The sequence below is a fragment of the Hylobates moloch genome, unplaced genomic scaffold (assembly GCF_009828535.3).
Source record: "Hylobates moloch isolate HMO894 unplaced genomic scaffold, HMol_V3 SCAFFOLD_14, whole genome shotgun sequence".
NCBI classification, from domain to species: Eukaryota; Metazoa; Chordata; class Mammalia; order Primates; family Hylobatidae; genus Hylobates; species Hylobates moloch.
This window is the reverse complement of record NW_026652289.1, coordinates 63,229,469-63,244,522: the sequence shown is the minus strand read 5'-3', so window position 1 is coordinate 63,244,522 and position 15,054 is coordinate 63,229,469. Positions and strand designations below refer to the sequence as shown.

General features: G+C 41.0%; 1 protein-coding gene across 12 annotated transcripts in view; it reads right to left on the bottom strand.

Moving 5' to 3' along the window:
- Positions 1 to 15,054, bottom strand: part of INTS14 (integrator complex subunit 14) — a 33,690-nt gene that overhangs the window by 2,380 nt on the left and 16,256 nt on the right. For all 12 annotated transcript variants that reach the window (XM_058427632.1, XM_058427636.1, XM_032175170.2 and 9 more), the window contains 4 exons: positions 13,203 to 13,347; positions 11,366 to 11,499; positions 4,269 to 4,387; positions 1,204 to 1,269 (listed from right to left, as the gene is read on the bottom strand). In XM_058427632.1, the coding sequence (XP_058283615.1) occupies positions 1,204 to 1,269; positions 4,269 to 4,387; positions 11,366 to 11,499; positions 13,203 to 13,347 (464 nt within the window). The remainder of the gene's footprint in view (positions 1 to 1,203; positions 1,270 to 4,268; positions 4,388 to 11,365; positions 11,500 to 13,202; positions 13,348 to 15,054) is intronic.

Below are 15,054 nucleotides of genomic sequence, written 5' to 3'. Positions count from 1 at the left end.
CTGCACTTAATTCCAGCCAAACACCAGAACAATAGGGGAGAATCAAGGAGCAAACCTAGATGTTCCCCACTCTACCCCACCCCCTGTAACTTAACATTCTCTTCACCAATGGTTCTGGATTAGTTACATATGATTCTGCAAGGCCATCTCCTCTGCAATTCATAAATGTGTAATGTTAGATATCATTCCTAGAAGCAGAGTCTCTGGTGCAGTAAGAATGTTCTGGGGTGGCCAGGTGCGGTGGCTCACACTTGAAATCCCAGCACTTTGGGAGGCCGAGGCGGGGGGATCACCTGAGGTCAGGAGTTCGAGACCAGCTTGGCCAACATAGTGAAACCCCATCTCTACTAAAAATACAAAAATTAGGCCGGGAACGGTGGCTCACGCCTGTAATCCCAGCACTTTGGGAGGCTGAGGTGGGCGGATTACCTGTGGTCAGGAGTTCAAGACTAGCCTGGCCAACATGGTGAAACCCCGTCTCTACTAAAAATACAAAAATTAGCCGGGCATGGTGGCACACACCTGTAATCCCAGCTGCTTGGGAGGCTGAGGCAGGAGAATTGTTTGAGCCTGGGAGGCGGAGGTTGCAGCGAGCTGAGATCGTGCTACTGCACTCCAGCCTGGCCGACAGAGTGAGACTCTGTCTCAAAAACAAAAAACAAAAATTAGCTGGGCATGGTGGCACGTGCCTGTAGTACTAGCTACTCAGGAGGCTGAGGCAGGAGAATCACTTGAACCCGTAAGGCAGAGGTTGCAGTGACCCAAGATTACACCACGGTGCTCCAGCCTGGGCAACAGAGTGCGACTCTGTCTCAAAAAAAAAAAAGAATGTTCTGGGCAATTCCCCATCCAGGAAGCCACATACATTGGTTGCCTGGGGTTGGCCTGGATACCCATATAGGAGTGATGAGGAGAGTTCAGGGCTATGACCCCACAGGTCCTCTCAGCTGCTTCCATCAGTCATTCATTCACAGCAGCCCCAACACAGAAAAACCTTCCGCCTGCACAGAATTAGGCCATTTAAATTCTTCCAATTCTTGGATTTTAGGGAAGGAACAGACCTATCACTTTTACTGAGTTTATTTGAAAAAACTGAGGCCCAAGTCATACATCTCTAATCCCTGCCCATATTCACACTGCCATCTCACAGTTTTACTATTGTGAACCATATATTTTGGGCACATCCTCTTCTGTCTGTCTCACCTTATAGAATGTCTGTGTTTTTTCAGGTAGTTTCCTTGCATTTCTTAAAATCTTCTGTACATCTGTCTATTAAGGGTAAAAAAAAAATCCAACATTAGAATTCTGTGGTAAAAAAGGGAAATAATATAAAATAAGGGATCTAAATGTTTAAAGAAATGAAAATGAGAACACAGCTACAATGTCAAGATGAGGATCCCTTCTGAGTTAATGTCAGTTCAACATTAGTAAAGCACTCCCTCCTTCAAAAGGCTTGATAGTAAAATAAATCCCCGGACAGAAACGAACTTGCCTCATAAAAATGTACCCAGTAATCTATTGCCAGGGACTTTTTTGCAAAGACCATCATTCAATGGGGAAAAAATAGTCTTTTCAACATTTGGTGCTGAGACAACTGGATATCCACATGCAAAAGAATAAAGTTGGACCCTTACATCATACCATATACAAAAAATTAACTCAAAATGGATCAGAGACTTACATGTAAAAGCTAAAACTATAAAACTCTTAGAAAAAAACAGGGGCCAGGTGCAGTGGTGTGCTCCTGTAATCCCAGCTACTCAGGAGGATTGCTTGAGGCCAGAAGTTTGAGACCAGCCTGGGCAATGTAGTGAGATGTGTTTCTCAAAAGAAAAAGAAAAAGAAGAAGAAAAAGAAAAGGCCGGGCGCAGTGGCTCACGCTTGTAATCCCAGCACTTTGGGAGGCCGAGGCGGGTGGATCACGAGGTCGGGAGATCGAGACCACGGTGAAACCCCGTCTCTACTAAAAATACAAAAAATTAGCCGGGCGTGTTGGCGGGCGCCTGTAGTCCCAGCTACTCGGGAGGCTGAGGCAGGAGAATCGCGTGAACCCGGGAGGCGGAGCTTGCAGTGAGCGGAGATGGCGCCACTGCACTCCAGCCTGGGAGACAGAGCGAGACTCCGTCTCAAAAAAAAAAAAAAAAAAAGAAAAAGAAAAAGAAAAATAGCTGGTAAATCTTCATGACTTTGGATTTGGCAATGATCTCTTAGTTAAGACAGCAAAAAGCACAAACAACAAAAGCAAAAAACAAAATTTGACTTCTTCGAAACCAAAAACTTTTGTGTATGAAAGGACACTATAAAGCGAGTGAAAAGATAACTCACAAAATGGGAGAAGATATTTGCAAATCATATATCTGCTAAGGATCATAATAACCAGAATATATAAAAAGACCCAACAACAAAAAGACAAACCCAATTAAAAAATGGACAGAGAACTTGAGTATATACTTCTCCAAATAATATACACAAATGGCCAATAAGCACAGGAAAAGATGCACATTACTAGTCATTAAGGAAACGCAAAAACACAGACATACCACTTCACACCTACTATGATATATGATAATAATAATAAAAGGAAAACAACGAGTATTGGTAGGAACGTGGAGAAACTAGAACACTTATACACTGCTAGCAGGAATGTAAAATGGTGTGGCTGCTGTGAGAGAGTGTGGCAATTCCTCAATAAGTTAAACAGAATGCTGTCTGACCCAGCAATCCCATTCTCATTAAAATATATACCCAAGAGTATTGAAAACAAATGTTCAGACCAAAACTTATACATGAATGTTCATAACAGCATTATCCACAATAGCCAAAAGGTAACCCTAATGTCCATCAACTGAGGGATAATCAAAATGTGACATATACATATAGACATATGGAATATTAGCCATAAAAAGGAACGAAGTACTGATACATACTACAACATGAATAAACCTTGAAAACATCATGCTAAGTATAAGAAGTCAAACATAAAAGGCCACAAATTGTATGATTCTGTTTACATGAAATATCTAGAATAGGTAAGTCCACAGAGACAGAAAGAAAATCAGTGGTTGCCAGGGCCTGGAAGAAGGAATGTGGAGTGACTTTCCTAATGGGCACAGAGTTTCCTTTTGGAGTGATTAAAATGTTCTGGAACTAGAGAGTGGTAATGGTACATTGTGAATGTACTAAATGGGACTGAATTGTGTACTTTAAAATGGTTGAAGGTACATTTTATATATATTTTACCAGAATAAGAAAAATAAACCCAAGATAGTAGTCAAAATTCAAACCAAAAAAATTAAAAAAATAATTTAAGAAAAGCTCAGCTTTAACTGGTGGTGAAAGTGGTTCTAATATCCCTCTGACAAGGAAGTACTGGGGTCAGGGACATCAGGAAAATAGAAGACCCTGATTTTCCAACAAAGAGGCCCCTGACACGTTAGCCTTGGCAGGATGTGGTTCAGTCTCCATGGAAATGGGGCTCAGAGACTGTGCAGTCAACAGAAACTACTTTTGTTGTCCAAGTGGCCTGACTGTCTCTTCTCATTTGGTTTAGGTTGAACTTACTGGAGGAACAAATGTAAATAAAGGTGCTCAAAGGAGAAAAAAGTTTCAGTAAGTGATTTTTAAAAACAGGTATAAATGACTTTTTGCTGAGGAAAGGAGAAATGTTCCTGAATACCTTGCCTGAAAGCATCATTCCTTGATAATCATATTATCATAGCTTCCTATGAAAGTGTTTTTGTGAAATGTAATGCTATGGCTTGAGTTCTACTGAAGGGATGGAAGAAATACAGTTATGAAGACATTTACATCTTTTCCAAAACTGTTGTTAAAGACAATACCCATCATGTTATTCAATGCCTCACCATATAAAAAATTTCACACTAAAATTCAATGCCAGGAAAATATGTCTCTCTAGACAAACTGACAAATTTCCTTTCTTCAGACGAGAACAACTGACCTTGCTAACAGGAAGCTCAGAGCCAAAATGCTCACGTAAAGTTATTATTTTGCCTTGGGTTCCTGGCACAATTGTCTTCCTTCTTCCTCCTTCCTCTAGGATTCTTATTGCTCTAAATTTTGTAAAAAATGATTTTGCTATATACATGTTTTACTGTAGGGCATCTCAAATCCCTTTTGGAAATAATGACAAACATTAGAAGTAAATGAATTACTAAGTATCAAAGGAAAAGAAAATCAAATAAAATGCCTGCCTGCCTACCCAAATGCCTCCTGTCCCCAGTGGAAAGCAACATAAATGGTAATGTTACCTGCAGGCCGCTGGGTTTGATCCAGACAGTCACATTCTGGGCATAACTGCGTTTGTTTTTGGGCTGCAGGGGGAATGGGCTCTTATTGTCATCCTCGCCATAAGGGTTTTCTTTAGCATCTTAAAAGAAAAGACATTCTTGAAATGACATCTGGCAAAACACAATCAGTTACATTTCCAATTAGACTAGAAGCTCTTTGAATCACTCAATCTTTGATATCCTTTCACTTTGTTAATTAAGAAAATCCATTAACTTCAGTCAGGTTGGAGAACCTGTTCTTAATAGAAAGCCACTGATGTAGGAGGCCCATTTAAGTGAAAAACAGCTTAATGTTTTTAAAGAAACAAGCTTCACTTATCTGATTTATAAATTAAGGTCAAAGGATAAAACAAATATATATTTAAAAATATATATATATACACATACACATAGACACACACATATATACTGCAATTCTATATAGTCTAACCCAGTGCTCTCCAACTGAATGATGGAAATGTTCTATATCTGTGCTGTCTAATGTGGTAGCTACTAACTACTGAGCACTTGCCCTGTGGCTAGTGTGACTGAGAAACTGAATTTCAAATTGTATTTAATTTTAATTAAATTTAATGTGGCCAGTAGCTACTGGATTAGACAGCATAGGTCTAGGCATTAAAATAATTAAAAAGGAAAACTATATATAGCCAAATTAAGGTAAAGGGCAAGACAAGAAATACTTTTATTGGTGAAGCATACCCCAATATGGCTTATTAGTTTATTGCTTCCAAAAATGTAAAGCCACATTGGTTTTATAGCTACATGAACAAACAGGGTTTGTCTCTGTACCTGCTTCCTGAGTCTATGAAACTGCCACAAACTTATAAAACACGCATACTTCTAATGGTGTATTTGGATCTTTATTATTATTACCACCTTCTGGTGTAGACAGAGCAGGAGTCATTTTCCTACAAGTTCAGAGAACTTAAATCTCTTGCCCAAACATTCGTGTTGAAAAATGTAATTAAGGCCGGGCGCGGTGGCTCATGCTCGTAATCTCAGCACTTTGGGAGGCCGAGGTGGGCGGATCACGAGGTCAGGTGATCCAGACCACGGTGAAACCCCGTCTCTACTAAAAATACAAAAAATTAGCCGGGCGTGGTGGCGGGCGCCTGTAGTCCCAGCTACTCGGAGAGGCTGAGGCAGGAGAATGGCGTGAACCCGGGAGGCGGAGCTTGCAGTGAGCCAAGATTGCGCCACTGCACTCCAGCCTGGGCGACAGAGCGAGACTCCGTCTCAAAAAAAAAAAAAAGAAAAATGTAATTAGACCACTCTGTCTAACTGAGCCAGATATTCTCTATCCCTGATTTGGTCATTAACTGAAACACCTTGATACTGGACCAACACTTCCTTTGTCAACCCTCCTTAGCCCTGACTCCTCCATAAAATACTGGCCCAACTCTCCAGATGTATTTCCATTAATATTTGTCAATATATAAACCTTCTGAGTCAGGCTAAGGTCCTAGAAGTCCTTTCCCACACAACAGTTCTTTTCCAACTTTCCTGCTATTTCTATTACTCCCCACTGCCTAGAATGCTCTCCCTTCTCATTCACTCATTTACTCATTCACTTATTCATTCATTATCTATAGTAAGACCCCACTACGTAGCAAGCACTGTGCCAGGAATTGTGCCTAGAGAAGATACTTTTCAGCCGCAAGGAACTTACAGAATAAATAATATTTATTAAATTCCAACTATGTGCCAGATACTTTACATATTCAATCTCTCTCTTTACAGCAACTCTAGAGCAAAGATGTTACTAGTCCCATTAAAGATGAGGAAACTAAGGCACAGAGAGGTTGGACTAATACAAGGTTTCACAGTGACTCAGTTGGGCCTGCTTCCAAAGCCAACACTTTTTCCACCATTCAACACTGCTGTTCCTTACCTATCCAAACTTACCTACCTATATTCCAAGTCCAGATCCTATCTTATCCCTTCCATGAAATTGTTTCAAGTTTTTCTGGCAGATAATGGTTTTTGTAGACCCTTTTATCCCCTAGCACTTAGTATCAGTACCAAACATTTCAACATCTAATCAGAGCCTATTTGGTACTGTCATTAGTTGTCTGGAGCCTATATGTGGTAACTAACTGGCTTAGGAGACAGGAAATATTACATTTATGAAAGAAGAAATCAAAAAAAGATAGTATAAACAAAAAATAAAAGTTATAAGATAAATTTGAAGATACAGAAGACAGAACAAAAATTTTTAAAATGGGAAAATGGGCAGAAAGATAGAAAATTACAAACACAAATCACAAATATATGTTCCAGAAAAGGAGAACAGAGAATACAGAAAGAGGAAATCAAAGAAATAATTGATCTTCCCAGTACTGAAGAACACGAATTGCCAGATGGAAAGGGTCCACTGAGTGCCTAGCAAAATGAATGAAGAGACCAACATGTTCTGAAATTCAGAATACCAGGGATACAAAGAAGATCACCAAGGAATATGGAGAAAATACAATTCAGGGTCAAAGGTGTTTGAGTCACCATGACGCTAACTTTCTGTAGCAACACTGGACTCCAGAAGAGACAACAGAGTAATGCTTCAAAACTCTGAGGGAAAATGACTTCCAACTTAGAACTCAATTCCCAACCAAACTATCATTAAATATAAAGAATGAAATAAACATATATATATTTTCAAAATGTACAAGATTTCAAAATATTTACTTCCCATGTACCCTTTTTTTCAGGAGGAGTTATGAACAGGAGATCCATAGGAGAGATGTAAAGGGGAGACTCAGGACGACACCTATGCAACAGGTCTGGGAAATAACCATACCATTTATGAAGCAAGAGGATAGGAGATGACACTAAGAAAAAAAAGGAAACTGATAAAATACCTGAAGAATGTATTTTACTTAGGGAAGAATTAGTTATATAGAAAATAAGCAAAGAAAAAAAATAACTGGGACTGAGCTAGGGGACAAAAAGTTGCAAAACAAAGGAAATACAAATTGGTATAGCTTAGTTGTAAATAACATTTACATCATCTAACAACGACTGAATACTGATTTAACCAAAAAGAACGTTATAACTATATTGGGAGGATAGTGGGAGGGAAAATGTGCGTCTTGTGTAGGTGGGTGGGAGATGGCGGTGTTAATAGAGCTAAATATTCATCCTTTAAAAAGTAAAAAAATGGTATCTAAAATGGGGGAAAAGGGCTGGGTGTGGTGGCTCACGCCTGTAATCCCAACAGTCTGGGAGGCTAAAGTGGAGGATTGCTTTAGCCCAGGAGTTTGAGATCAGCCTTGGCAACATAATGAGACCTTGTCTCTGTAAAAGAATCAAAAAAATTAGCCAGGCATGGTGGCATGCACCCGTGGTCCCAGCCACATGGGAGGTTGAGGTGGGAGGATCACCCAAGAGGTCAAGGCTGCAGTGAGCCAAGACTGTGCCACTGCACTTCAGCCTGGGTGACAGAGTGAGACCCTGTCTCAAAAAATAAATGAAAAGTAATAAGACAGGAGGCCGGGCACAGTGGCTCATGCCTGTAATCCTAGCACTTTGGGAGGTCAAGGAGGGCGGATCACTTGAGGTCAGGAGTTTGAGACCAGACTGGCGAACATGGTGAAACCCTGTACCTACTAAAAATACAAAAATCAGCCAAGCGTGGTGGTGGGCACCTGTAGTTCCAGCTACTGGGGAGGCTGAGGCACGAGAATTGCTTGAATACAGGAGGCAGAGGTTGTAGTGAGCTGAGATCATGCCACTACACTCCAGCCTGGGCAACAGAGCAAGACTCCATCTCAAAATAAATAAATAATAATAATAATAAAATGGGGGAACCCCTGACAGAAATAGGGACATACCTATATTATTTAGAAATGTAAATAAGGCTGGGCACAGTGGCTCACGCCTGTAATCCCAGCACTTGGGGAGGCCGAGGCAGGAGGATTACTTGAGGTCAGGAGTTTGAGACCAGCCTGACCAACAACATGATGAAACCCTGTCTCTACTAAAAATACAATTAGGCGGGCATGGTGGCTTGTGCCTGTAGTCACAGCTATTAGGGAGGCAGAGGCAGAAGAACTGCTTGAACCTGGGAGGTGAAGGTTGCAGTGAACCAAGATTGCACCACTGCACTCCAGCCTGGGCGATGGAGTGAGATGTCTCAATTAAAAAAAAAAAAAAGAAATATAAATAAATACCAAAAGAAACAAATAAGTTTTAAAAAGTAGTTGTCTCTAGGAACAGAATTGGGAGTAGGAGGGATTGGTACAAACAATAGTGCTATTTTGCATGTTTTGCTCAACAACCCTCTGAGGTAGGTTTTATTATTAATTGTTATTTGTTATCATAATTCCAATTCCAAGACTGCTGTGAGAGTTAAATGAGACGGTATGCTCACTGTGTCCAGCACAGTGCCTGGCACAAAGTTAAGTTCATTATAATATTAGCTATTATTATCCACACTGAAAAGCAGAACAGATCCAGGAGGAAAAAAACAACATGAACACAGGGCAGAGTGAACAGCAGTTCAACTGGAATAAAGAACAACTGTAACAAGCCAAGTGTTGCTATGTTGGAAGCCAGATCAGAAAGGAGTCTGAATGCTACTACTATCTTAGATTATAGATAGGCATCTTTGGTGAAAACCATCACAATAGTCTAGTCAGAGGTTGACAAACTTTTTCTGTGAGGGCCAGACAGGTTGGAGTGCAGCGACGCAATCAGGGCTCACTGCAGCCTCTGCTTCCTGGGCTCAAGCGATCCTTCCACCTCAGCCCCCTGAGTAACTGGGACCACAGGTGCACGCCACCACGCCCGGCTAATTTTTGTATTTTTGGTAGAGATAGGGTTTCACCATGTTGGCCAGGCTGGTCTCAAACTCCTGGACTCAAGTGATCCACCTGCCCTGGCCTCCCAAAGTACTGGGATTACAGACAAGAGCCAACACGCCTGGCTGAATATTTATCATTTCCTTGTGTTGTGAAAATTCAAAATCCTCTCTTCTAGCTGTTTGAAAATATACACTAAATTATTGTGAGCAATATTCACGCTACAATGCTATAGAGCACTGAACTTATTCCTCTCTAACAGCTGTAACTTTGTATCTGTTACCTCTCCCTATTCTCCTCTCCTCACTACCCTTCCCAACCTCTAATGACCATGATTCTAGATTCTACTCTCTACTTCCACGAGCTCATTTTTTTTCAGCTTCCATATATGAGTGAGAACACGTGGTATTTATTCCAAGTTTATTTTTGTACACAAAAACTCAAAATTTGTGAACCACTGCCCTGAGCAATCTCCCTCATTCTCACCATTTTAACTATTTGTGATAGGCTTACAACCTAAAATTTTATCTCCAACTCTGCCCTCTCTACTAAACTTCAGACTTCTACAGAATTGTCTCTAGGCACCTCCACCTATATCTCATAGGCATGAACTCAACATAAACAAAATATGTTCTCCCCAAATTTACTCTTCTCTCTCTATTATCTATTTCAACTAATAGTACTACCTTTCACCCTGCAGCCCAGGTCAGAAAGCTGGGGTCATTTTTAACACTTCTCTCTCCTTTATTTTCATATCCAAACGTTATTGATTCTACTTCCTAAATACATTTTACCCCCAGCTATTGCCACGGTCTGGCTCTCATCTTCACATTTCCAGGACTAACACAGTAACTTTCAGCCACAGGTCCTTGCCTTTTCAAATCCACACTCAACAGAGATATCTTTCTAAATACAAATTTATCTCTCACTTGGATTATGGCCATATTGTACAACTACAGGGGGCACCAGCCCCTAAAATATAGTTTCCTAACCGGTATCCCCATTCTCACTGTAGCCAGAAGGATCTGATCATATTACTCCTCTTCAGTGGCTTCCCAGTATCTGCAAGATAAATTCCTGGTTCTTCACATTTCAGACAAGGCCTGCTCCACTCTAGCTACTACCAATGTCCAATCTACCATCTGCCACCCCACACCCACTCTCACATTTTGTGCCGTACTTCCTTTTCTTTCTGTATGTGTTCTGTTTGCCCAGGATGCCCTTTCTTCCCTTCATTAGCTCAGCAAGTTCCTCCTTTTCTTCAAAACTCAACTAGGGTATTTCTCCTCTGTGAAGATTCTCCTGAGTCCTCTAGGCAGAGCTCATCATCATCTCCTCCACGCTAACTCTGATTTGTGCCAGTCTGTGATCATTCCACTTTCCACTAGACTTTGAACAACTCCAGCTAACTCTTTTATTCCTTAGGCCTGGCACAGAATAGGTTGCTTGGTAAATGTTCCTGAAAGTGAAATGGTCCCAGATGAGTCAAAGATGACTCTACAGTTGGAACCTGAGTAGCTAGTGGCACAAATGACTTAATCAAGAGGAGGAAAATCAGAAGGAGGAATAGTTTGAGGAGAAAGGGGTGCGGGACCATAGGTCTGTAACAAACAGCTAAGCTTGAGACTGTGACAGAATATCCAGGTGTAGAGATCCAACTAGGAACTGGAAATATGATATGCAAATTCCAGGGAGAGATCAGGTGAGACTAGAGTTACAGATTTGGGAAATGTGAAGTTTTACAGCTGATAAAATAACCAAGGGAGAAGAATAACCAAAAAGAAGAAGGCAAAGAACAACATGTTGGAAACCATGAGGCAAGGGGAAGAAAAGACAAAACGAAGAGAGAAAGAAAAGTTTGCCAAAGAAAAAGTCAAATCGGTACCAGAAGCAATGTCAGGAAAGCTACAGAAAAAAAGTTTCAAGAAGAAGGAAAGATTACATTATCTAGGAATGACAGAAAATTACTTGAACTATAGTACACCAAGAAAAAAATTATGGAGATCAGTTTTTCACTCTAAGCCGTTGAAGAGTTTGCATTTACTTAAAGCAATCTAAAGGTTGATTTCTCCTGAGCTGTAAAATTTAGGAGTTCAAACATCAAACTCTCTTCAAGTTTTCCATGTACACATCCAGCATCATCCGAGACCATGGCATACCAGTAAGGGAGATCAGTCAGTTCTCTGACTGCACAGTCAGAGACACTGAACACAGCAGAATGAAAACAAAGTCAAGATAAGTAAAATCTGATCTGGATTATACCTGAAATAGGACCCAACTGTGCCATTTTCCCTAGCCATGGGAGAGGTTCTGGGCCAGGCTCAAAGAGAGACATCATGAGGTTTGATTTCTTCTTGCTGTCAGCTTGGGAGTAGAGCATTCCATGCCATTCAGGACTAGATGGAGAGAAGATGGAAGATCAGAAGAACATCAAGCCTGAGACTGTCAAGTTAAATAAGTCTAGCCTGTATTTTTCTCTTGAGAGACACAGGCTTCAGCTTTGAAATCAGGCACATTACTTTTACCAAAGCCAAATCCTAAACCTGAAAATGCATACTGCTGTCCCCTAATATTTCCATTCTTCTGGGACATTTATTATTATTCAGGTAAAATTATGTGGATACGGAAATCAAAAGCAATCTTGAAAGAGAAAAAAATCACAAAGGGCAGCAAGTAGCTGGAGAGGTGATAAGGAGGGGTAAAGGCTGTGACCTACAGGTCCTGTCACCTGCCTCACTGAGTCACTCACAGCAGCACCAAGAGAAGCTCTTCTACCACAGGGCACAAGGCCATCATCCTGTTATGTAAGAGAGACTCTGTCCCCAGTTTCTCAAAGGGTCCCAGATGATTCTCATATTCAGACCAGTACAAGTAGTTTGGGTGCCAAGAAATATAGCAGACTAATACCTAGGAAGATCTGCATTCCTCTTTTTGGACCAGCTAATTTTAACTGTAGCAGAAATGGAGCCATGCTTCCTTTAATTAATCCTAACTCTTGATCTATACCAGCCAATCCCAGGTAGTGGCCAGAAAATGATCAGTGACCTCCTTTTTTCTAACAATATGTATTACAGAAAGGGAAATAGATGGTTTTGCAGATTTTGAGACTTCAGAAAATGTAAAAGCTAACGGGGTTTCCTCACAGGGAAGGAACACAGCAGAATGATTACGAGTAGGCTCTGGAGTCAGAATGCATGGGTAAGAATCATGGCTCTTTCATTACTAGCTGTGTGACCTTGGGCAAGTTCCATAACCTCTCTAAGCCTCAGTCTCCTCATCTATAAAATAGGGATAATGCTGATACCTCCCATGTAGTGTTGTTATGAGGGATTAAATGCGCTAATGTATGTAAAATACCTAGAGGAGTGCCTGGCACATAATAAAATGCTCAATTTTATCAGCATCTTTTTTTTGTTTGTTTCATTCTATCCCCTCATTTTACAGATGAGGAGCCTGTGAATCCTGCCTAACATCCTAAAGCAAGTTAGTAGCATTGCTATAACCAGAACCCAGGTATTCTAGATAGGATTAGAAAGAGGAAAATTGCGAAAGGATATAAAATAAAGGCAATGTAATTAAAAGGCTCACTCCACACTTATTCTAGGGGATGATTAAAAGAGTAATTTAGAAGGTAACAGCAGCTAGGCACTGTGGCTCAATGCCCGTAATCTCAGCATTTTGGGAGGCCAAGGTGGGAGGATCCTTGAGCCCAGGAGTTCAAGACCAGTCTGGGCAACACAGTGAGACCCCACTTCTATAAATTAAAAAAAAAAAAAAAAAATTAGCCAGGCATGGTGGTGCACACCTGGGTCATGGCTACTTGGAAGGCTGAGATGGGAGGATTGCTTGAGCCTGGGAGGTTGAAGCTGCAGTGAACCGTGATCATGCCACTGTACCCCTGGGGGACACAGCAAGACCTCGTCTCAAAAAACAAAACCAAAAAAAAAAAAGGAATGTAGTAGCAGGTAGGAAAAGTGTGGCAGGAAAAGGAAAAAGGTGACAAGGACCTTTCTATTTCTTTCAGAAAAGTCTGCAAAATACTTCACTTTGTAAAACGATTTTCCCTTTCATTCAACCAAATGTAAACAAAGTTTCCTACCCTAATTGAACAATCGCTACCATTCCTTCCACTTTTAGGCTACCATGGAGCAGGACACAAAAGTTGGGTATTTTGCCTGCAATCTGATTGGCTGAATTTTCATCTTCATTGTCATCAGTGATGCCAGTACCCACCTCATCACCTTCTGTGAAAAAAAGAGAAAACAAGTCAGACTGAAATTAACTACAAAAACCCCAGACCCATAGCCGGGCGCGGTGGCTCAAGCCTGTAATTCCAGCACTTTGGGAGGCTGAGGCGGGCGGATCACGAGGTCAGGAGATCGAGACCATCCTGGCTAACATGGTGAAACCCTGTCTCTACTAAAAACACAAAAAATTAGCCGGGCGTGTTGGCGGGCGCCTGTATTCCCAGCTACTCGGGAGGCTGAGGCAGGAGAATGGCGTGAACCCAGGAGGTGGAGGTTGTGGTGAGCCGAGATCGCGCCACTGCACTCCAGCCTGGGGGACAGAGAAAGACTCCGTCTCAAAAAAAAAACAAAAAAAAAACAACCCCAGACCCCAATTTATAATCTTGGATGTTTCTAGCCTTTAAGGGATAGTGTAGAGTTCTAAGGGAATATTATAACAAGCAGGAAAAACTCATTCCAGTTTTCCAATGTCTACATAAAAGTCAGTTTCCACACATTATATGAATTCTATTTATATAAAACATCTAGAATAGGCAAATCTATATATAGAGAAAGGATATTAGTGGTTATTTTCGGTAGGGGAAATGGGGGGAGGGGTCTGGGAGTTGATAGTTAAAGGGTACAGGGTTTCTTTTTGGGGTTATAAAAAAGTTCTCAAATTGATTGTGGTGATGGTTGCACAACTCTGTAAATATACTAAAAACCACTTTAAATGGGTGAAGTATACGGTATGTGAATTATATCTCAGTAAAGCTTACACACAAAAATCCGTTTTCCACAGTTCCACTAGGATTTTTAGTTAGATGGTATCTGGAAGCTTCAGCCACCCATTTAAACGGAATTAGATACTGAGATGTCAAGTGCATTCATAACCAACAGGCTTACGGCAGCACATGCATGTGAGTCCCCAAAGGTAAACAATGATTACTCTATAAGCTTTTTGACTGGATTCTCCAGGTTCTCTCACACTCTGCTGACAGATGAATCTTCCTACAATTAACTTCCCTCTAAAAATATCTGTCTGCTCTGTTTTGTTCAAAGACTTTCTAATTCAACAGGAAGAATTTGCCCAGTTTAGCTCGACAATTCAACAGCCCTTACAACATGGCCCTATTCTGCTTTCCCATATTTTTCTTTTTCTTTCTTTCTTTTTTTTTTTTTTTGAGATGGAGTCTCACTCTGTCGCTCAGGCTGGAGTGCAGTGGTGCGATCTCAGCTTACTGCAAACTCCGCCTCCTGGGTTCACGCCATTCTCCTCCCTCAGCCTCCTGAGTAGCTGGGACTACAGGCACCTGCCACCATGTCCGGCTTTTTAAATTTTTTTTATTTTTAGTAGAGATGGGGTTTTACCATGTTAGTCAGGATGGTCTCAATCTCCTGACCTTGTGATCCACCCGCCTTGGCCTCCCAAAGTGCTGGGATTACAGGTGTGAGCCACTGCGCCTGGCCACCTTCCCATATTTTTCTTTTCTCTATTCCCCTATATAAATGGTTTATTTTGCTCAATTTCTTTCTTGGCAAGTATAGTGGCATGCAGAATTCCCCAGGGCCTTAGAAATAAGGTAAATCTGGCTGTTCTCTGAGAATAATAATTATCAACAGTGATTATAAAGTCGTCTGTGGGTATATATCAAGATTCTATCTGTGAACGTGTGATTGGTTATAGAATATCCAATACTCCAACTGAGATAATCTGGGCATAAA